General features: G+C 41.2%; 1 protein-coding gene across 4 annotated transcripts in view; it reads right to left on the bottom strand.

Annotated features, from left to right (window-relative positions):
• The window catches only part of DPP6 (dipeptidyl peptidase like 6), a 492,894-nt gene that overhangs the window by 29,678 nt on the left and 438,564 nt on the right, over positions 1–24,652 (bottom strand). For all 4 annotated transcript variants that reach the window (XM_059839525.1, XM_059839508.1, XM_059839534.1 and 1 more), the window contains exons 10-16: positions 23,304–23,401; positions 19,222–19,345; positions 18,347–18,385; positions 11,459–11,566; positions 10,819–10,910; positions 9,159–9,206; positions 7,141–7,259 (exon numbers count right to left, since the gene is read on the bottom strand). In XM_059839525.1, coding sequence (XP_059695508.1) covers positions 7,141–7,259; positions 9,159–9,206; positions 10,819–10,910; positions 11,459–11,566; positions 18,347–18,385; positions 19,222–19,345; positions 23,304–23,401 — 628 coding nt within the window. The remainder of the gene's footprint in view (positions 1–7,140; positions 7,260–9,158; positions 9,207–10,818; positions 10,911–11,458; positions 11,567–18,346; positions 18,386–19,221; positions 19,346–23,303; positions 23,402–24,652) is intronic.

Below are 24,652 nucleotides of genomic sequence, written 5' to 3'. Positions count from 1 at the left end.
AAATGCTTCTCCTAAAGCAGCCCTCATCAGAAAACACTGATTTCACTCGAAGGATTTCATGACTTAGACTCACTCACACTAAAAATTTTTTTGCTAATGGTAAATTCCAGAAGCACCAAACATTTCAGACTTGAGTCCTCTTGTGCTGTGTCCACATCAGTGGGCAGAACAACCTGGATACCTAAAAGGATTCCAAACCAGGGTTTAGGCCTCCCACAGTGGAAGGCTGAACCTTGTTAAAACATGCTCTGGGCTCTTTGGTGCTAAAATGTGTTTAAAAGCAAAGTCAGGACAACCTGCCACAAAGCAGAGCCAGATCATTTGATGAAACTTGGCAGTGAAAATCTTTACTGACCCCAGAAAAATTCTGGAAAAGAAAACAAATGTGGAGCAACAAAAGGACTTTTCAAGGCTCAGCATAAACCTATTAAGTGAAAGCAGCACGTGATGCTCCTAAGGGCTCCCATCTCCAGATGGTGTTTCCAACTTTCACCAAGAGGGAGGAAAGAAGATAATTAAATTCTCAAGAAACAGTTTAAGGAAATGAGAAGTTTATAGCTACCTGCTGCTTCTCTAAAGAAAAAAATTTGCAGCACTTGTCTTTAAAACTCATAAAAGCACAGACAGAATGAATGAATGAATGTCCAATGGCATGGGAAACTTGACTCAGATCATTGCTAATTTGGTTGTGCTGCTCCTTCATTAGTATGAATCACTCTCAGAGGAGATCCTTAAATTGCAGAGATTTTTCTAATCAGTGCTTTTGTACCACTTGTTATCTGTGAATGGGATTGAAACACGATTTTGTCTGGCAAGATGTAAGAGCAATAAATCCTATTTTTAGGATTTTAAAGATTTCCCAGGCCTATAGGCATCCCTCAGTGCCTCAGGGTCAGTACTGCAGTGACAGAGCTGTTGTGACAACAGGGAAAAGCAGATATTCAGACAAATTCCTTTTGTACTTGTTCTTTAGGTATTTTGTTAAGCATAGCTCAGTTACAACATAACATTTTGCTCCACAGCTGCAGAGTTGCCTGCTAGGAAAGGCAGAAATGGCTTCATTTCTGTTACCTGTCATTACTGATCTATAGCATCTAGGCTAAGCTGCTGAGAACCATCGTGCCAGAGAGGAGCCAAATCAGGTGACAAGATTTTAACATTTTTCTTACAAAAATCTGTTTTCTTCTCTCCAAGGAGAGAGACAGCTTTAAAGTCATTTGGCCTGCACAAGACTGACATAAAGGCTGCCAGCCAGCCACAGACACGGATTCCAGCAGAGGTAATATTCAAACAGGATGAATAACAGTGGTTTTATGGCATTTTGGAACAAAACACTCTTACTGTATCTGGAAGAGGAGGATGGGCTATAGAAGAAGATAGTTCCCTGCTCAGTTACACTGCTGTCCCTGCTCAAAGTGAAAGCTGTTTCTACCCTAACTGGTCACTGGTTGAAGAAGAACACACAGTGTAGTGGCCAAGGCACTTCTCTGTCCCCAGCAACCAGGCCAAGAGTGAGACAAATCTCCCCTTAGCCCTTGTTACAGTCCTCTCCCCTCCAATTTTCTTTGTGACATCCCTAAAACTGGCTAATCCCTTCTTGAGAGCACATAATTGTGGAGAACTTTAATCAGCAGGCTGGTAGGCATCCCAAGAACAACTCTGCCCTCCCCCATCATTTTCATTGTGTATTAAATGCCATTTAGTGCAGAGATCTATGCACAGGCCAGGGTCTCCCCTCTAGTCCTCTTGCCTCAGATGGCATTAACCCTTTGTGGGGAAAACCACACCTCCCTAGGGCCAGGATGAGCTTATGGATGAGGTCAGTTGATGGAGAAGAACCAACTGATGGAAAGGATGCTACAATGCCACAGTCTGCCATGTCAGGGACTCAAACTCCAGGCTCCAGGAAACATTTGCCAGCTCTGTGAGTCCAACTGAAAGTCTCTGTGATCTCACAGATTTTTTATGAGAGTGAAGACACTGCAGCCAAAACACCTGAGTGCCAGAGTACCAATTGTGCTGTGACAGGAAGGGCTGCTTCCCTTGCTTTCCCTGTGAACAGCCTCATTAGGAGTTGAGTTTTACTGGTGCTGCCTGGTTACTGTGGGGAGAGACAGAAGGAGCCACTGAAGACAAAGTTCCTAGGTACAGTGGAAATACTAAAACACTGCACAGTTGACTACAGGGTAGTAATTGGTAGGGCTTCATCCTTCAGAGGAAGAGCTATCACCTAAAAATGTGCTTTAGTGCTTTATTGGCTGGTGTCACTCAGACTTGCACCCTGCAAGTCTGAGTCCCACTCAAGAAACTGGAATAAATTGCTTCCCATAGCCAAAATTTGAGGGTTTTTATCCTTTTCTTAATAAAAGTAAAATTTACATCCCATTTCAGATGAGAAAAATCCAACCTCAATTAAATTTATGTATCAAATAGCAAACCACTTCCATCCAGATTTTATTTCTGTTTATGTGAGAGGGAATCAGTGGAGGTGCCTGTGCTGGCTTATGAGAAGAGGCAGAAGTGTAAACCCATATTTTATGGTGAACATGACAGTAGGAGTGACCTTGGTCAAGCAGATGTTGCTTTTTCAACCATGTCTAGAGGAGATAATCCAACAGCAGTCTGCAAAGCATCACGTTTCCTTAGATCCTGCTCCAGTAATTCAATCATGAGCATATAAAATTAGATGAAAAATAAGGTAACTAGCCTTCTGGGACTGACTGATTGCAATAAATGTTGCCTCCTGACAGCAAGCATTACACTGTCCTCCTTCAAGAGAGGTTACCTTCTATTGCAGCAGCTGCCCTCATTTTAGCCTGTGCCAGGTTGCAAGGCTGTTAAAGGTATTCTGCAGGACAGCAAAAAAATCTTTTAAGGAAATTATGTGTTGCCTTTAAATTACCAAAAGAGCAAGAAGAAAACTTCTAGCTCTTGACCTTTGGGATCAAAGGAGCGATGTCAGACCTTTCTTGGTTTTTTTGGGGCTCTTTTAGGGAAGATATTTTCCCTTAACCTTGCCTTTCATTTAAGTATCACAAAGTATTTTATAAGCACTGATTGATTGCTCAAATCTTACAAACCTTGCCATCCATTGTAGAGAAGTTCAGCTGAGCCACAGTCATGTCTGTGGCTCTAAACTCAAAGAAATTTGCAACAAAAGGTCACAAAAGAAGGGACAGAATGAAGCTGAGGTATGGTGGAGGTTATTCTCTGTCAGTACAGAAATTGTTTTCAAGCCATAAAAATTTCCCCACGTGTTTGTCCTGTGGACAGCTGAGAAAATACAATTTTTTAAGCTATTACAGGCTTGATTACAGGAAAATAATTTAATTTAGCTACCTCCAAGGATACATATGGGGCTGACATTGGGTACACAAGTGATCACTATGGACACACATTTTCATGTCACAGTCACAGAGCAGACAGCAAGAGCTGAGCTCTGGGTTCTTCTATACACATTGATGCATTTTATACGTATTATGGAGATTTCTGTATTTGGTACATATTTAGATACAAATTTATGCATGTAAGACATGTTATGGAGAAGAAAGCACTAAACAGCCACAGGTACTCTCTGCCACTGTCTGGTCTTGAACACTGGTTCCAGTTGGGGGATTTTTTGGGTGGAAGCAGAGGTGGGAACTCCTGGCAGAAGTCCCTGGGGAACAAAACAAACTCTTGTTCACCCTGGTGGGCTTGCTCTGTCTGCTGCATCAATCACAGGATCTGCAGGGTCCCTTGATAGATCCTCATTCAAGAAGCTTTTCCTTTTTTCTGTTATATTGTATGTGAATAAGTAAGATTTTCTGTTAATCTAAACTATACCAGAGCATGAATGCTTGTGAGCAATAACCCAACAGCCTGAGGAGCTGAGGCATGGCCAAGCTCTGGCTAAGCAGTCTGAGGAGCTGTGCAAGAGGAATTGTCCTCTTAGTGGATCCAGGTGATTCTCCATGAAACCCCAACACCTATTTATATCACCAAAGTCTGACAGGATGATGTTTTTATCTAGAAATTTGTACTTCATCCAGAAGAGAGGTTTCCACTGACCTGGCTCACATCAGCAGCTAGAGGAACCAAAGGGAGCTGTCCCTGCTGCAAGTGCCCCCACAGCACCCATCTGAATTAGATGGATCCTACATGAAAAATGCCAAAAAGAAACATGGTTCCCTCAAACGGCTTGAAAGCAAAGAGGTTGAAAGGCCTCTCACTTTCAGTCATGTAAATAAGGAATAACTCCACCAAATTCAATGGACTGATATTTTTATAAAATCACTGAAAAATGGAAATTCTACCAAGATTTCTGTATTTTCTCACGTATGCATATTTTTTTCCAAAGTTTTCTGAACGGAGACACTGAGATGAGCTCCACAGATGAAGCTGTGCTGTATTTGTGCTACAGTGAGAATTGAGGATTTAGTCCTGAATAACTAAAATTCAGACAAAGATATATTCAGCAGATGCAAATATAATTGAGTTATTGTTTACAGCAGCTGAGAATCAGACCCATAATTTATTATGTAAAACCATTATTTTGTGTACTGGATTAATGTACTCACTAATAAAACTCATTAATCTCTTCAGGTATCACTGCAGGTTTTTGTGGATGAGATATAACCTAATCAAAACCAAATCACCTCATAACTGTTGATAAGGCCCTTTAGAAACCTTAATCTTGTTATTCACAAATGCTTCTAATTAAAGTAAAACAATTATCTTGGTGCAAAGGAAATGGACATTGTCTCTGGTAGCTCCTGACAGCTGTTCTTGAAATGGAAACAAGAAGAAAAATAAACAAGCTCTTTCTTTTAAAGGGAGGAACTTAGTAAACATGATATTTACTACAGAATTGAATGTTTATTGACAAATGACACTTCTCTGCATATGTCTGCCATAACTATAAATTCAGATTTACAGGTAAGTGCATTAAGTTAATTAGTCCATTAAATCAATTAGTGCATTGCCCTGTTAATGCTCTTTTTCTGTACTGTGTTGCTAGATATATTTTTTAATACCTCTAAATGCCTCTGACATGCAACCTATCATTCCCTTCCAGAGGAAAAACATGTTTTTACAATTGTCCTAGTCCAGATATTTTACTTTATACAAACCATTCCACTTCTCCACCTTATCTTGGTTATTTCCCATTTAACCATCTCAAGCATTCCTTCTTTACCTTGGTGCTCACCACAAACAGTGGCAGCAGTGGATACTTGGCAGTCAGAGAAGGGACAGCCCTTGCATCACCCCAGACACCCCTGATGTCCCCCTGCCATGGGCACCACCATCCCAAATTGCTCAGAGCCCCCTCCAACCTGGCCTTGAACACTTCCAGGGATGGGGCATCCATAACTTTTCTGGGCAACCTGTGCCAGGGCATCATCTTGCTCACAGTAAAGAATTCCTTCCTAATATCCCTTCAAAACCTACTCACTTCTCTACTGAGATGTTGAAAATAAAGAATTGTTTGTTTGCTTTTCAAGCATTTTCACAGAATCAGAGAATGACTGGGTTGGAAGAAACCTTCAAGATCATTGAGTCCAACCCAGCCCCAACACCTCAACTAAACCCTGGCACCCAGTGCCACATCCAGGTTTTGTTAAACACACCCGGGGATGGGGACTCCACCACCTCCCCAGGCAGCCATTCCAGAACTTTATCACTCTTTCTGTGAAAAGCTTTTTCTGAATATCCAACCTGTATTTCCCTTGGTGCAGTTTGAGACTGTGTGCTCTGGTCGTGTCAGTGCTGCCTGGAGAAAGAGCCCAGCCCCAGCTGAGCACAGGCACCTTTCAGGAGCTGCAGAGAGTGATGAGGGCACCCCTGAGTCTCCTTTTCTCCAGGCTGAGCACCCCCATCTCCCTCAGGGGTTCCTCACAGGGTTTGTGTTCCCAGCCCCTCAGTGGTTTCTCACAGGGTTTGTGTTCCCAGCCCCTCAGTGGTTTCTCACAGGGTTTGTGTTCCCAGCCCCTCTCCAGCCTCGCTGCCTCCTCTGGATGCACTCAGACATCTCAACATCCTTCCTAAACTGAGGGGCCAGAACTGGACACAGCACTCAAGGTGGGACCTCAGCAGAGCTGAGTACAGGGGCAGAATGACCTCCTTGCTCCTGCTGGCCACACTACTGCTGATCCAGGCCAGGATGGCCTTCTTGGCCACCAGGACACATTTCTGGCTCATGTTCAGCTGGCTGTGGGCCAGTACCCCCCAGGTCCCTTTCTGCCTGGGCACTGTCCAGCCACACCAACCCCAGCCTATAACACTGCAGGGGTTGTTGTGGCCAAAATGCAGGACTTGGCACTTGGACTTGTTAAACTTCACCTTGTTAGACTCTGCCATCCATCCAACCATTCCAGGTCTCTCTGCAGAGGACATGCAGCCATTTGAGAGGCTTCAATCCCAGGAGCAGATGACTGCTGTGCATGCATTTTGTGTGTAATTTTGATAATTAGCAGAACTAAATTATATGGAATTAAGTTTAGTGGAGTTCTGCATTTAGTCTTGACAGAGCTGGAGAAAACTTCAATGACTCTTCTCCTGAAATGCATCCTTAGCCTCTTGGATACTCTCAGGCATTTTCCAAAGAGGAAAGCTCTGTTGGACCTGCAGATTATGCCAAGTTAAAGCAGATCTATGACAGATGAGCAGGGAAGCACCAGATATTCTGTGCTCACACTGTCCATCAGGAACACTTCTGTAAGCTGGCTTTTTGGCAAATTGTCTTCTCTCTTTACTTACTTTAAATCCTCTGCTCTATTTGTTGATGTATTTGGAACCTAGTCCCAGTCACCCACAGTCAACCCCACCTTGCTGGCCTCTCTCTCATAAATTTTCTGATGTTTTATATCCTCCAGGTTTTGCTGTTACTTCCCTTTAAGGATGCTTGTGCTGGCTGGAGGAATCTACCTCTACCTTCTGTGCATGTATCCACAGAGAAAGGTTGTAAATATTTGTTTTCTAGCTACAAGTAAAAATATAAAAGAAAAGAAAAATGTCAAGAGTAAATCTTTAAAAGCAACATATTCATGGCAAGTCTTTCAAAGCTGACCTCAGGTACACAGAATGTCTGAAGATATCAGTGCTGGCTCTAAATCCTGCCCCTGAGGCACAACAACTGCAGTGACAGAACCCAGCACATACCTTCACACGTCAGCAGGAAGTATTCCAGATTGTGGCTGAAGGATGCACTGAAATAAGTGCAGTTTTCAATCAGATCACACGACAGGCACCTCCTGTTGAAGTTCCCATTTGTGCTTGCACTGAAAAAGTTAATACAATTCCATGAAGGTCACTGAGCAAATGTTATTTGAAAGCAACATTACTTGAACCTTTCTTTAGAACAAGAATATAAATCTAATGTGTCCAACATTAGTAAGAGACAAAGTATTTCCATTTGGTTGAGTTTAAATAGCAATAATGGATTTTTTTCCTTTCCTGCTTGAATAGAGAATATATAAATGGATACTGATGTCATTTTGCAAGGTCAGGTGGTTATGAAGGAAGGCACAGTTTTTAAAAGAAAATGATGGTTGCAATTTCACAAGAGGAAGTAATAATTTGGTGGATAAAGACATGAAACAAAGGTGCAACATTACAACACTTATTTATATCATAGCAGACAATAAAGAGCTGGAATTGCTTTCTCTAAGTTTGTTATTGGTTTCACCACTGGTCTGATTTGCTAGCTGCTGCCTCAGAGGCCAAAGCAATTTGTTTAAATAAAGAAAACCTCTGCTCTTAAAACCCCCAAGCAGAAAGGAAAGGTTGTATTGAGGGATCTGTTGTTGAGGAAGGTAATGTGGCCTGTCCATTTGTTCACAAGTTTGCTGCTAAGAGCCCACTGAATGTTGAAGAATTACAGATTACTGGAAAATATTAATAGAGAGCATTTTGAAACTTCAAGAATATTAACCAAGAGATCTTTTCAGTATTACTGTAATGCAGATGAGTGTTTTTTGCTACCATTTCAAGAGATGAGGCTGATCAACATTTTTAGGCTCACAGAGACTGAAATGAGTAATCATGGGCTCTTGTTTAGGCTCAGATTTTATCTCTGACTCCAATTCTAATTAAATCTACTTAATCAAACAGAAAAAGGAAAGGAAAAACTCCCCTGAAAAGGTCTTCATCTGCTCTTTCTCCGTTGTCTATGTGAGGAGATGAGGCTGATGAGGCACCAGGGAGAGATGGATGCTGACAAGGAAGAGCTGCTTTCACTCATGACAGCAGCTCTTGAACTGTGCCTGGGCTCTGTTTTTAAAGTGAGGTTTTCTTCTCATTTCAAAAGAAATGAAGGGTTAATATAATTTTAAAAATTTTCTTCAAGGAAATACTCTCAAAAAACTGTGGAGTGCAGTGAACAGGCATATAGGTCTCGAAAGGAAAAAAAAATTATGCAATCACAGGTAATTTACTTTGCTCTAGTTACCTTCCCACTGAGGAAAATAAAAAGATATGATGTCATGTGAGAGAAGGAAAGTGTGCTGAATGTCCCTTATCCACTGATGCCTTCACTAACTCTGCCCTTCTTTGCAGATGTTGTGATGGCAGCAGGGTGACTGAGAAGTAAAACAGGACAGATGGAATAATGATTCCAAAATGTATAGTTAAAAGTTTGTGTTTCCTGCACTTTGTAATCTGCTCCCACAATATTTCACAATGGCAAGACTACCAATAGCTTGCTGTAAAATCAGCTTTTTACTCATCATCTACTTAGGGACAATGCTAAAATCTTCTGGAGCTGCAGATGAAGGTTTGTAAACATAAAATATTGTTAATCCCTTTCAATTTCATGAAGAGGTGATCTACTGTGTAATTTCTCAAAAGTATAAGGACAGTTTATACCATTATTTTCTGTATTTCTGAATTCCTGCAAGTGCTAAGCAGTTCTATTGTGAACTATCTAGTTGTGATAGTCAATCTTGACACCAATTAAAAATTTGAATTGATATGAGAAAATTGCTAAATGTAAAACATTTCCAAGTGTCAAGCATTTTGATTGCTATGGTTACACCGTTTCTTCCAGTGACACACGGAACGACCTTGCAATGCCATTAAAGAAAAATAACTTAAGAAACTGCTTCTACTGCAAGTGCTTATGATTGGTGTAAAGCTGAAGAAATGGGAAATTCTGAATATAAAGTTGCTAAAGCACATACCTGTATAAATGTCTTCTTCTCGGTGAATCTTCTGTGCTGTGGAAATAACTGGAGGGGAAAAATAAAAGAGAATTGCACCATTAGAAGGGTGTTTAGAAGTGTCTCGTGCAACAACATCTTCACTCATATTGCCATTTTCATGATCTTGTAAAAGCAAGGGAAGTTTAAACTGAACCAGGAAAGGATACAGAGGGACACACCACTGAGAGGCTCAAGGAAGTACATTGCACACTGCCCTGCAATTAAAACAAACATGGAAAATTTTGGGTCCTACACTGGTCATGTCAGTGGATCAAAAAAGGATCAAGTGATTAAGTGGAAGACATCCACCTTTTTACCCCAAGATTCATGGCTCAGAATTTCTTTTAAATACCTTTCTTCTCTCTCTAGAGGAAGTTTTTACTTCTCTGGCCACATTTTTTCTCTGTCCAGCTAGTCAGCCAGTCAGGGTTTGATGGCAAGCAGATCATGAGGCTGAAGAACGCTTTGTTGTCCTTGTTGTGTGCTGAGACTGTGCTGAGCTCCTCTCTGGATAACCAACACAGGCTCTGCTGTGCAGGGCCAGCTTCTGGAGGTGAAAGAGTGATGCTGCAGGAGGTGGCCAGCCTCAGTCCCACCTGTGAAATCTGAATTAAACCCCCAGATGCATTCTGTGTGGATAGTGCCAGAGCACAGGAGCAAATGCAGCATCCATGGGGTGAACAATGCCAGGAAGGGTTTTCATCCCCGCTGATCTGCACTGGCCTAGGCACACATCTTGATTGTACAATTTGTGTGTGGCATTTTCTGCTTGACTGGCCAGTTAAAATGCCTATAAGACTCTGGTGCTAGTTTGCTACTTAGACCACCCCTGGAAGTGTCCAAGGGAAACCTGGTCCAGTGGAAAGGGTCCCTGCCCACAGCAGGGAGCTGGATCTGGATGCTCTTTCTCTTCCAGCCCAAGCCATTCTGTGATTCTTTACTTCTATGATTTTCTATTATTCTGAAGCACTGTGCTCTAAATGATTACTCAAAGTTTATTATATTCCAGAGACTGTTTGCTCAACTGTTCAGTGACCTTGAGTAACTGAGAGGTGAGAACCTTGTATCCACCCAAAAGTTTTTGTGGAAAGGAATCTGTTATTTGTTTCCAGATGCTGTCAAAATATTTTCTTATGTAATTTCTTGAAGTGTATTTGAAAAAGGGAATGTTTGCAGAACTTACTTTAAGAGCATAAAGAGCAAGTGTGAAGAGTGGGTTTGTTTTCTAGTTTTTCTTTTTTTTTCCTAATTCTACCTAAATGCTTTTTTTTTTTTTTTTTCCCACTGCATTGGTATTTTTGCAGGTCAACATAAGATTCTTTCCCAAACTGACTAAGTGGTTGATGAAAACAGGCTGCTTTCCTACAGAGGGAAATATCAGAAGTTACATCAGGAGAAATTACAAATATATTTAACAGTCATAGAAAGAGAGGTTTAAACTGTGCAGATTATTCAAAATAACCCAAGATAAGTGTAATGGTGTGAGAGGTTAAGCCAAAATGGAGACAGCTTCTCCTACTTTCTTATCCCCAGCTCCTCCTGCTCACAGGTTTCAGTGCATACACAACACCTTTGTAACCAGCCCAGAGCCCAGGGCTAAACAAAGGAAGTCGGATTTGTCAGGCCAAAGTTTACTTACATTTTCTGCCTCTTTTCATCATATGCCAGTATCTTTGTCACATCCCAATCTCCAGATGTAATGGCCTGTAAGTCATCATTGCTACTGTTGGGCTGCCAGAAAGAAAAAAGAGAAGATTTCTTTATTGTTAACACTTCTGAAAACGGGAGTTCTTCTTGCTCTATTGCCCATGAAAAATAAACCAAATATCTGCAATTTCCACCACTACACCTGCCACTTCTGTGAATCTGCAGGCATAGAAAGAACAGAGAGTCTGAATCACCTTAACCATGACTCTACTGAAGATAATGAGGTGAATTCAGCCCAGAGCAACTCCAAACCCTTCCTCTAATACATGAGCCCACATGCTTCTTTTTAATCCTTTATGGCAGGATGGAGATTCACATCTCTACAACTAAGGTGGCATCACAAAAGCCAAACCAAAACAATAATGTTTGGACAGAGACAGTTGACTGACCTTTTTCTTTGGAAATTCACATTATATTATGCCCAAATGAAGCATCATTGGAGGTTTTCTTGTATGCACAAGGTTTTTTTATATCTACACCCCCCCCCCCCCCATCTCATTGCTACAAGCACAGACACCACTTTTTATTGCTGTCTGCCTCAGGTGAGACCCAGAGCAGCAGCAGGGAGTTACCTGTGAGGATGACATGGCAATGTGGTAGAAATGCCCACGTCCTCCCTGGGGAATGGCCCGGACAAAGAAAAACTTCCGACCGTCCCTGGAAAAAATGGGCTCTTCATTCTGTAAAAGCAGCAAAATTAAGGGGGGCATTAGTGTTAATTGGTTGTATTTAGAATTGCTCAGCACTCCAACACCCTTTAAAATTAATTCACAGCAAAATAGAAAGTGGTCTTTGACAGCAGGCTGAGGCAGGCAAAGAGCCCACTGAAAACTGGAGGAAGTTTTGAGTTTTGCTTCTTGCTCTTGGGAAAGCAGACAGCTTTCAGCTGGGGGAGGACAGGCAGCAAAGAGAGTTCCTTGGCTAGAAAGTCAATTCCCATTTTCAAAGCCCAAATGCACATGTACAGCTGGCTGCTTGGGGCACTTGGAGCCTTTTGAACTGGTGTGACAAACCCTGTTTACCCTGCTGGAAGAACCTCTGTGTTCTTCCAGGGGAAACACAGCTGAACAGCATCTAACTGCTGTCTTTTTCTACTCCCTTACAAATGCTTATCTCACTGAATTATTTATGAAGGAGAGGATCTCCTGCAGAACTCTTTGACACAGAGCTCCCAGGTGAACGTGATGATGGACTTTTATTGGGTGATTGGAACTTCCACCCAGAGATAGAAGAGACTCAGCAGAAGGAAAATCAAACACCACATGTGGCAAGCAAGCATCTCCTGGAAGGGAGTATTCTTTTTGTGAACAAGAGCCCTGAGGCACATGAGAAGTCTCCACTACATGGAAAGGTTGAACAGCAGATTACCAGGGAAGGCAGGAGGATGGTCCATGTGGTGGCACTCAGGAGCACTGAACCAACAGGACCTACATGAAGCTAACTCCAAGTCTCAACTAGTTGGGAGTGAACAATAAGCTGAACCTCTGCTGAAGCTGTCCTGTGATATCAGGATTTTCTGTGCCTGGATGGGCCTTTCCTTGGCCAGGCTTTGTGAACCCTTCTCTGTCCAGGGCAATCACAAGGAGATTGTTGTCAGCCTCTTCTGGGTCCTCTGCACTTCAGTGTTAATCAAAGCCCTTGACTTTCTGCTTGGCACATGCCAAGACACCACACTGAACCAGCAGGAATCTGATTGTACCTGGAGACTTATGGCACAGCAAAGGAATAAACATTTTTATTTCCCATAAGCTAACACATTATTCTTACTCTATGTTCCTTTACTCCTTTGTTCTTTACTGATTAATTCTTTTCTGCTGTTTATCAGATTTGTCAGTGCTCTATTAGGTGTTCAAACTGTTCTTTTTGCCTTTTATTTTCCCCTGCTTAGGTTTTCAGTGTATTTTAAAATGTGCCCATTTGCAGCTTGTTGCAGCTCAATGAAATAATGGTTTCATTTATTTCTGACATTGTTCTGGAACCTGAAACACGAAACTCTATATTATTTCCAAATGTCTTTCATGACAGGAGAAACCTCACTGAATAATGACTGTGATAGCTCAGGCAAACCTTCTGCTGGACAGGTTTTCCTTTCCTGAGGTAGGTAGCAATGAGTTCACCCTCCATTTCTATATCTGTGCCTCCTGCATTATATATTCCAGCAATATGTCTCTGCCAGTGAGAGCAGGCATTGTGCTGATGAGTTTGAGGTTCATTCAGAGCTACAGGGGAAGGGGATTCATGGCACAGGTGACAGATGTGAGGATTTAGCACTGGGCTGATGATACAAGACAGTTTGTTTGCATGTTCCATTGCTGGAAAGGCAACACATGAATGAGGCAGAACTTTGTGACAGAGATGATGACTTACCCAGGGGGTAAATGGAGAGACTGAACAAAAATGGAGACTGAAATCCTCTTGGAACAGGATTTTATAATTCAGGGAGCTACACTGGGCACACAATGAAAATATTCTGCATGTCATATGAGCTGCCAGAACTTTTGTCAACTATTATTGACTGAATCCCACAATAAGAGAAAAGAACAGCCCTCCTTGAAGATAACAGATCAGTTTAGTGCTAGTTAAAGACAGTACTTTTACTATGCAGCAGGTATGGAATGTTTGGAAATTTTTGCCACAGGAGGACTGTAGCCACAGCTGGAATCAGAAGTGAAAAAAGGTATTGAACAAATTCATGTTTCATTAATAGATTTTAAAGGATTTGGCTATAGTCTCAAATGTCTGTTATCTTTTTGTTGTAGACGATAGTGAAATGTGAGAAAGTTCTGCCACCAAATACTTCAGTTTTATTGGAAAAGAGAAGGTAATGGGAGGCTGCTGGAGGGCTCAGAACCTCCTGGAGGGTTCAGTGCTGGAGCTCAGAGCTGCACAACTCAACTCAGTGTATCTGCAAATGGTCAGGAGAAAAAAACAAGGAGTGCCTCAGGGGCTTATCCCAAGTTTGGCAGAATCAGGATGGGTGAGGGGACAATGCTAAATGCAGTCTGAGCTTCTGTAGATCCAAGAGAGGAGCACAAAGTCCTGGTGTAAAGAATAACAACTAAAGAGAAAAAGGTAGAGTGTACTCAGTTGTGTTTGGAGAGGGATCACTGAGAATCACTGAATCTGCAGCCACCTGAGGAAGACTCCTCTGGCAAAACAAGGGAAGATAAGATGTGTACAGGATGGTGGGGAGTGCACAGGTGTCTCTGACCTTGAGGATTTGCATGATCAAACACACACCAGGACAAATGTTTGAAAGAGAAATTATCTGATTTATGGTGAGCTGGAATTTATGAAAGATTAGTGGGCACAGAAGTACAGCTCCACCAAACCCACCCACACATTAACATGGGGCAAACAATCTTCATATTTCAGTACCACACAGCTCCAAACTGGTTGGTCTGTGCTCAGCACACTCCCAGCCTCCAGTTCTTCTGCAGTGCCTCACATGTTCTTGGACACATTTCCCCACAGAAATCAGTGGTAAAGCAGATTCATTGCATATTGGTTTTATTACTGACTGAGAGTTATACTTCCATAAGAATTATGATTTTCTGGTTCCTCCCCAGGTTTTTAAAAGGAAACAAATTAATCTGAATAACTGGATCCTTTCCAATTGATTCTCTGATGCATTTCCCCTTTGTCAGCAATCTCCTGCCCTCTCTGTCTGATCCATCTTTGCCCAGATCCCAGAATTAATGATTTTGCTGTGTTGGCAAATTATTCTTTCAGTGAAATGCCCCAATACTTTCTGTGTCACAGGCCCATAGCTCTGATAAACAGATAGGTGTGACATGAATTCTTTTAATGCCTTGGTAAACACTTTGTTTAAATCCAACAATTGGGTGTTTTCTCCCAGTGTGCATTGACTCTAATGGGACAATGCAGACACCTCCTCTCAGGGCCCAGGGGGAAGATCCCTTTCCATCTCCTGACACACAGCCCCTGGGGCAATGCTGAGCTTCATCCTCATCCCTGTCCTCCTCTTCTGTGCCTGGGTGCCCCACACCTTTGGCCCTCTCTGAAGCCAGGGCAGCTGCACCAAAATCAGCATCAACAACTGGAGAGGATCCCATGTCTCTGGGTACAGATCCCCTCCACTGGGTGAAGGGGGAACTCTTCATTTAAACACCAAAAAGATTCTTGGTGGCCAGGAGCAGCTTTTTTATCTCTGGTAGATGAATTTGAGTATTTGAGTTATGGAACTCTGGGCCCTTTCTGCTGCATCCTTTGTCTTGGGGCCAACATTACGTCAGTTTTGGGATAATTGTCTGGCAAAAGGGCTTTACAGAGTGAAGAAGTAGGTCTTGTTTGTAAGTTCCTTGCACTCTTTTCATACTTCATATTAACTACATGTAAGAATCATTACTAGGTTATCATGGAGGATTAAAGCAAGGGAGTAGTAAAAGCAAAATGGTGCCAGGTTTTCATCACCTCCACCTTTTAAGAGAGTGAGTCTTTAGCTTCAGACTGGGGTCATATAAAATAATGGGCAAATAGGACTGGAAAGAAAAATGCAACCCAAAGAAGCTGTTATAGGGGAGGCCAGCCAGCCCATGCAGGCAGTTTTGAAGGTTATAGGTCTCTAAACAATTTTATGGTCTCCTGGTCCTGCCAACGTCAATGCCAAAGACTGCAGCCTTTGATGGAGTTGCAATTGCACCCTGGTTCCTAATTAAATCTTTTTTTCTGGCCACATTCACAATTAAATAAATAAAACAATTAAAATGCCAGTAAAGTTTATCATCAGCAGGTGCTCAGAAATTGCCTGATTTCTCCCTTGCTGAATCATTGCCTGTACATGACCATCCCCAGTACTACTGGTAAAAGGCTTCTTCACAGAAATTGAAACAAAATTGCCTACAGCTATAATTAGTGTTTCAAACAAACAGTTTGTGCATTTAAGAAAAAGTGTGAGTGAAGTTCAGTCTGGCTCTTGTGCTCAGAAGTGCACAAGCAAGTATATAAATAAAAGAAGTATAAACTTGCAGAGTCCCTGGACAGTTTTAGTGAACATGGGCCACCTCATGTGACAAAGAGTGACAGACACTTTCTAGCAACTCCTGTGTAAATACAGTGTATTCCTCATTGTACTTTGGGTAGGTTATTCCATTTTTCAGCTGCACAGGGGTGGCTTCATTATTTCTCCTTGCCTGTGTTGGAGAGAGGCTCTCCAAAGATTTTGGACTAGCATGAAATATATTCATCAACTTGAGCTCAGAAGGAAACAAGAGATTGTTTACTATGACCTTCCAAACACAGACTTTTAAATGCCACTGAGTCACCAAACTACTAAACAACAAAATTCAAATTCATGGCTTGTATGCTTTATCTCAGCTCTCCCAGGATTTCAGACAGCTGAAAAAAGTCAACCCTGTCATCCTTGGAGACCCCCTCATGTATCTGTCGAGTATCTTCTTGTCTCCTTCTCCCAGCTGACTGTTTGTCCCTATTAAATTCCCAGGAAAAAGGTAAAACCTGTGCATAAAACCTTTCACACCAGGCACATGGAGGATTTTGAAGTAGTATTTTAAAGAACAAGGTAAGCAGTTGGATTCCTGGGTCCTGCTGATTTAAAACTGGGACACTTCTCACAAGGAGGTCTTTGGGGTGTGCTGATCCCTGCCCAGGGTCCCTTGGCTGTGTGACCCCACTGCCACCACCCACTCTGGCTGTCACCAGAGGGGACAGGCCACCTGGCTCATTTACAGACACTTATATTAAAATGTCTCAACCAAGGAGTCCTCATCCTGAGCCAAGCCACACTGCTGAGCTCCTTCAGCAGCTCCCTGATGTGCAATTCATCTCCTTGAAGAGGTTTGTGGACCCAAACTAGCATTTAATATTTTCACATCATCCTCATAGTCAGGCACACGTGCCATGAAAATACCTTCCCAGTTATCTGGATTAATGTGTCATAGAATAAAAGGCAAATATAGAAAATACAATTATCCCAGTAATCATGTTCAGTCAAAACTAGAATTTTAAGTAATTCTGTTGTCAGAAATACTGGCAAAAGAGCTATATGATTCTTCAGGCTGCTACAAAAGCTTTTGAAAGATGCTATCAAATGTCTCCAAAGTCCATGGAACATGTTATTTTAGTTTAGTACTGAGATGTCTGACTCATTAGGCTGTAATGAGCATCCTTCTCTAACATTAAACTAAGAGTGTGCTCTCAAACTAAGTATATGCTTTTTGGAGATGCAGTAAAACAAAATGTATTTCCCTGGAGCAAGCCCATTAGAGACTGACAGATCATTTACTTCAGATATGAGGATGAAGCACTGTCTTTTAATGTCTGTCTATGTGGTAGGTGACTAAATAACCACAGCAGTGTAAAAACACAAGTTCTACTATACTGTATTAGTAACATAAAACACAGATCCTATTATACTGAAGTAAATAGCAGTGGGAGGATTATTTTACTGCTAGGAGGATTATTTTACTTGCCTTCAAACTTCTAAAATAAATAATGCCAGTTAAGGATTTTTTTTTTTTTTTAAATTTTAATATACAATATCTGGACAATTTAATTTCCCCTTGATTTGACTTGTCTTTTAAGTTTTTGTTTCCTGCTCAAGCCAATACAGTCCTTATGAATGTAAAGAATATTTCAGCACCATTTCTACTCTGTATCAGCAAAAGATTATTTGAAATGCTTGGGCACAAAATCTATTTCCCCATAAAATCAATTTTCATGTGGATCACACACAGCCCATTGCTGCAAGACAGCCACTGGAACAGAGGAGAGCTTTGTTCTTGCTGTGAACTGATGAAGTGCCATTTCTACAGGGTCTTGGCTCCTCTGAACAGGCTGTGACAAAAATTTGAAATGCTTTAAATTTGGACTTGGAAAAATATATGAAACAAGATATTTTGTGACATGCTGCTCCCTGTCTGGATTGAAAAACAGTTTGGTGTTGTGGCTGAAAGGAGATCACAGCTTCTCTCTCCAAACCAGCTTCATTTAATCTGAGGTCCCTTCACAAACTGACTCCTGGGCAAGTGTTATATACCATATTTAAGTGACTCAACAGTCTGTCTGCATGGTTTTGTCTCTGAATGGACAGAGATCCTCTCAATAAAATGACCAGAAAACAACCACTATAGTGTTTAAACTGTCATCATCAGTGTCAGGGAGGGGTATGAAGGATTGCCTCTGAGGCTGATGAGTCCTACCCAGATACTGCCAGTGGGTGATTTCCCACCCACTCCAGCTTTTCATCTCTTTTAAATACAAGTAAATTGCAGGCTAAGGACTATGGGACCTACCAGAGTGGATGGCATCTTTACTAAGAACTTGTTTGCTACTGAGAAGCTCTTTTCTGTTACACAGATCATGCCATCTTCCAAGCAGCTCTCTCAAATCTGGAAATCAGATTTTTCTCTGATGGGGAAAAGCTCAGAGAAGCAATTATCCTACCAAAAACTTGACTACAAGGAGAAGATCACTCTTACCTGTCTGTGCAGCCAGGCATCACTCTCATCTTCATGTTTCTAAAACACAAAAAGATCATTAATACCATACTTGTCATATATTATATTTTGCCTATCAATGCATGAAGCTGTTGGATTGGAGTTGAAAAGTTGCTCAGAAATACAGAGAAACTGTTTAAACACGTGCTTCTGGAATGAAATCCAGTGGCTGCTTTCCTTGACTTTCCTTCCTGATGGATAAACATTCACCAGTTCAAGAAAGCATTTTACACATTCAGACAAAACACATAAATCCAAAAGATGTATTATTCCCCAAAGAAATAAATCTTCTTAAGAGATAAATAAAGGCTGAATTGAAAGTTAATTAGAAAAAACTTATCTCCATGCTCTATGCACAGAACTGCATGATCCTTTTCAAGGGATGTGTGTATTAGAACAATTTTATACAGTGGAAACACATGTCAGTTTAAATGATGGAATCTGCTAATGGAATCTGCTGATCTTATATCAATACACCACTTGTATTAGTGCACTCATAGAAGGGATTAATTAACTGCAATTAAGGCATGTGCAGATAAGCATGAGCTAGTTTTAATGCCATTAAATACATATAATGCAGCTAGAATGTTGCAAAGATATTTAGGTTGCAAATAGTTGCTTGTGTGTGGGTAAAGGTGATCAAGACAGGTAATCACTCTCCCTCAAACACCAAGAGAGTTTTCTTGGATTACTGGGTGTTAAAAAAAAAAATTAAAAACTGAACAATGTTTATGTTCTGTCTGCCTAAATTAATGTGTTCCAGCTGGCTTTTCACCATGTAAAATAAGTGAAATAGTTTTTCCTTGCGTGGGTTTTGGACACTGGTGGCAATTGACCCCTGTGCAAAGCTCTCCTACCTTGGTGCAGACCCCTGTGGTGGCATCACAGAGTGTGAGGATGGACACGTTCTGGGCCCTGTTCAGCCAGTTCACTGCCACCTTGGTGCTGGTGGCCCATTTCACCATGGTGATGTAGTAGTCCCTGCAAACACACACACACAAAGCAGATCACAACGCTGCCATCCTGAATTGCCACGTGGCAGAGCAGTTGCTGCAGGCAAACAGGCCAGGAGAGAGCTGTGGTTTTAAAGAACATCGTGTCCTGATGTCTCTAGACTGCTTTATGTATGGATTTCAACCCCTAAAAATGACATTTTTAGGACTGAGCAGCTGTTTTATCTGCCACTTCTGGAAGTTATTTTCAAAGAAGAGATGAATACAGAGATAAAGAATCTTTCAAGTTATTCTGTCTTCCAAGAAGGATTGAACTGCCTGGAGCTACAAATTTATGCACAGGTAGAAAAGAAATTGCAAACCATTTCCATCCTGAGCACACTAAAGTGAGCTGACTCAGACCCATCACTATCAATGGTTGGGTTCTTGATGCTCATGAAAAGTTGATGGCCTCTGAGCTTGCTGGCTACACACCAAAGTGTCCAGGAGTGTTGCATTAAAAGACAAATAGTAAGAAGGATTGAGTTTGGAGTGACACAGGGTTTCTGTAAAGCAGATGCAGCTGGTTGCCATAAAGACATCAGCAGAGATAGTTTGCATGAGCAAAACCACCATGAATTGCCTGCACCATCTTATTGCTGGACATTTTCAGGTTGTGATGATACCTGGAGTAAACCATGGGTGTGGACTGCACAGTCCTGCAATTGATATCTTCAGGAAAAGTCCCATTCAGTAGTGAGGACTGCAACCACCTGGGCTGGGCTGGAAAATACAGGAATAAATTCACTGATGGTTGCCTTCTCAGAGGCAGGGCATGGTGCCACCAGATGTCCACCTCTGCAGCAACTCAGGGCTCCACCACTTCATTTGTAAGGCACAACTCTGGCTGAACTGCCAAAGCTGGTGATGTTACAATATACTGCTGGGCCATGTGGGCCAAGACATCCTTAAAGTATAATAAGACTTTTTACAGCATACAGTCTATAAAAAATTTATTAGTTCATTTGTTTGCTATAAAATATGTATAAGGAGTTGCTGCTCTCGTTGGGAATAATGCTCTGTGTCACTGGAGAGCCCTTTGTGTTCTGGCAAGAGCTCCTGCATGTACTGAAGAGAAAGGGCAAAAGCACAAAGGTCTGTTTGTCTAGAAAAATAACAAGCTGGAAATTGATTTTGTACTTTTCAGTAATATTTAGTGCCTGAAATTGGCTGCAGGGAAAAGGAACAGAAGGCCTCAATGCTTGCATCCACTGCACTGGGGGGAAGGATATGCCCAGGTGAGACAACAGCAGTCTGAAAATTTAGAGCCTGAAATAAAATTGTAATTTTCCTCTTCATCAGCAACAGTGTAGGCCCTAAGAGGAAAAAACCAACACAGCAAAATTAAACTGTATAACTGTCTCTTCTTTCTCTCCAAAATGAACTGAGCAGATTCAGTCTCCCCAGAAAAGGAATGTGATTTTAGTACTTATTGTAGCTTGGAGCACTTTTTCTATAAATCCAATTTAAAGTTTCAAGGACATATATCCAATTTTTACATCCCTCTCACTGTTTGAACTAAGGAGCCACAGTTCTTTCTCAGGAACTTTTGATTATGATTTTAGGTGGATCATGGTCTTCCCTACTACCCCAGACAAGGGCATGGAGTCTCAATTCCCCTCTGAACCCTCTTCCAGTCATGCAGACCATGGATAACCCAGCCCACAGATAACTGCAGATACCTGGATAGTCATTATTCTAGTTTTTGAGTAGGGTGGAGTCTTTCATTTTATTTACTTCCCTTCCCTTCTCTTCTATAGGACACCCAAGTTTTATGGTTCTCATTTTGCAGAGGAAGATGAAACAAGAAGGTGTGATTCATCTCAGCTAATGCTCAGCATCTGCTGCTCCTGCAGCTGCACTGGTTGAGCAGCCAGTGGAGAGAAATGGGAAATCAGTGCAATTCCCAATCCCTCTCTGCCTGAGCTGTCCCACATTTTATGTGGAGCTGATCTAAGGGAGAACCTGTTTCTTCCATAGAACAAAATCTGTACCAGCAGGTCCTTGACCACTGCATTTACAGACATCCACATCAGAGCAAAGGGGAAGGGACACCTTGTTTGAGCCCTGTCAGCAAGGGTGAAGCCATCCTGGGTTTTGCAATGGATTTCCACATTTCAGTAAAGGCATTTTTGGTTTAGTTTGAATCATCTGAGACTGAGATGTTTGTGCAGCAGCCTTGTTCATGCCCCAGCTTTCCAGGGCTGCTTCCTGGAGGCAGGAATCCCAAACTTGAGGTGTGACTCTACAATATGAATACCTGCAGTATGGCCATGGTGACAAAGCCACAAACAGCACAAAGAGCAGACAGGGATTTACTACAGGCCAAGGGACAGGCAGCAGCCCAGCCCATGGTCCCTGGGCACAGACAATGCCTCAAATCCAGACTGGACTTTTGTCTGAGTTTTTCCAGACTTTTTGTCTGAGTTTTTCCATTATTTATTTGTTTCTGGCCTATGCAAGGGCCAGTGATGATTTCTGCAGTTGAGGGAGATATCATCCCTCAATTTGCCACCTGAGATGCAAATATGAGAAATAAGCTGGGTGATGATCCAGTTCTGGATCTTCATCTGCAGATGAAACTCTTGAGATCCAGTGGTTTTCACCAAAATAAAAAATGCCTGTCAGGCATTAAATGTTACAGTACTACTTTTCACCCTTCAATTTCAACCCCTTCCCTTCACTTTCTTTTTTTCACAGAAGAGCATGGCATTGGAGAAAACTTGACAAAAATGTTCAGAATGAAAGACATTTTAAAAATTATCAGTATTGTACATTTCACCCCAAATATGTTTTCCCATCATCACCTTTGCTTTATTTTTTTTCTTGGATTTTTTTCTTTTTTTTGTGTGTGTGTTTTTTTTTTTGTTTTGTTTTTTTTGTTTGTTTGGTTTGTTGGTTTTTTTTTTTTTGGGGGGTGGGGTGGGTTGGTTTTTTTAAATTTTTTTTTGTTTTTACTGAAAACTATCCAATTTCCAGCAAAAAATTCTGTGGAAAATTTCTTCTTTCAATTTTGAAAGAAAAAGGCTATGGCATATCTCCACTTTATTCTCAGCTTTATTAATTGTACTAAATCACTTTGCTCCAGATAAAAAGAACACGAAATGCCACTCTGCCCATATATCATCTGCACTGAGCACACTGAAATGCTTCAGATAGGATGTGTCTGCTGGAAGATCCTTATCACCAGCTTCCCCTGCCTTCTTGAGACTCCCTTCTGTAACTGAATGTACAGTACATCCCTCTTGCCTATTTTAATAACATTTTATCACACTAATCTTCTCATTTCAGAAAACATATGCATAATGAAAATACACCCCTGTTGCTCTGGCAGCACTACTTCTATCATCCCTAGAGATGGCAATTGCCATGGTTTTGATGAAATATACAGGCACTAATTAATTATGATGTATTTTGCATCATTTTGCAATATTGATTGCAACTAAATAAATTATGGCCACCCATAACCATATAGAACAAATTTATAAACAGCACTTGGATCCTGCAGTCAGAAGTTATTGCTGTAATTAAAACCTTTCTGGGTCTGTTTACAGAGAATGCTACCAAAAGAGAAATTATATTGTTCAGGAGCCACCATTCTGTTACTGTGATGGGGATACTGTGATCCTGAATTCCCACTTGCTGTACACAGGTCTGAAGTTGTATTTTTGAAAGGCAAATATCTATTTGGTTTGGCCACAGGTCATGCATCTTTTGCATAAATGTGTTTGGATTATTTCAAAATTATTCAGTGCAAACCTACTCTAATGTAATGTTCTATAAAATACATGTAAAAAGACAAGTAAATGGGGGAAAAAAAGCAGATTTACACAAAATGAAACTTTTTGATAGCAGCACAGAAAGATCCAGTGTTAAAAACTGTAAAATTATCTTGAAAAAACTCCAAGGGAACTGAGGCCAGCATTGAAGGGTGAGAAAGCACCTACCTCATTCTCTGATCATCTGGGGGAGTCATTTCCAGGTCATGAGTGGGTCCATTCAGACCAATCACGTGCAAAGAAATAGTTGGATTTTCCATTCCAGCCTGGATTTTAGAAAAGAATAAATTACCATATGATCTACAACACAGAATGGTTTTGATTTATTGTATCCCCATGGATTATGAAAAGTATTCCCATTGAACAGGATATGGATTGGACTGCTGTGGTCTTTCACAGGGAGGCTGCAAATCTAGGGATGTGGCACAGAGGTGTGGAGAGGTTGGCCAGCACAAAAAAAGGGCAATTTTACTCAGAACACTTCTAACCTTAGTAAAAAATCCTACTTTTTGTGGCAACTAGAAATTTTGCTATTTCCTGCACCTTTTGACAAAAGATTGTCTAATAGGATGATGGTTGATATAGTGAAATACTGATTCATTTTGTACTGTAGGAAAGGGCATCTCCTGCTGGGAACCATTGATTTCCACAAAACCTGCATATTTGTGGGTATCTCTCCTGCTAAATTATGCTTCAATTTGAACCAGCATGTGAGGTCTTAGGCAACCAGTGCTTAAAGCAAGAAACCCAGAAGGAATGAGTGCAGCAGACCCCCCTGTGCTGCTTTAGAGCAGGAAATTACAGCAATACCAGCAGCAGTGAGTCTGTGCTGCTGGAGAGCTGTGTCAGTGCTGTGCACTCCCTGCAGGTCTGCAGTCAAGGGGAGATTGGCTCTTAAGCTTTTTCTGTCTTTCAGGCACAGCAAACCTCTAAAACCAATGTCTCCTCTGACATTAGACCATCCTGGATATTCTAAGGAAGACCAAATACTGCATTTTCCTTCTATACAAAAGTGAATATTTGTGAATATAAAATATATGTATGTGTCTGTCTATCTATCTATCTATCTATCTATCTATCTATCTATCTATCATCTATATCTATCTATCTCTCTATCATCTATATCTATCCATCCATCCATCCATCCATCCATCCATCCATCCATCCATCCATCCATCCATCCCTCCATCCATCTATCTAAAATCTAAATATAGAAATAAATCTAAATATAGAAACATCTCTAAATATAGAAACGTATCTAAATAAAGAAACACATCCAAACACAGAAATAAAGAAATTCCAAGCCCTCAGACACCAACAACCCCATCCTGGAGACAAACCCACAGCTAACATCCAACTTCCACCCGTTCCAGCATGGAAGTACAATTGCTTTTGTGTGTGTAAAAAGCAAGGATTTTTAACTTTGATTTTCATTGTGTACAGAGTTACTGATTCTCATAGAACCTGAAAAGTGAAATTTTACAAATGCAGCTAAAGAATGTGCTAAATGCACATTT

This window comes from Haemorhous mexicanus, chromosome 1 (assembly GCF_027477595.1).
Source record: "Haemorhous mexicanus isolate bHaeMex1 chromosome 1, bHaeMex1.pri, whole genome shotgun sequence".
NCBI lineage: Eukaryota > Metazoa > Chordata > Aves > Passeriformes > Fringillidae > Haemorhous > Haemorhous mexicanus.
The sequence above is the reverse complement of the archived record's forward strand: the minus strand, read 5'-3'. Positions and strand labels throughout refer to the sequence as shown.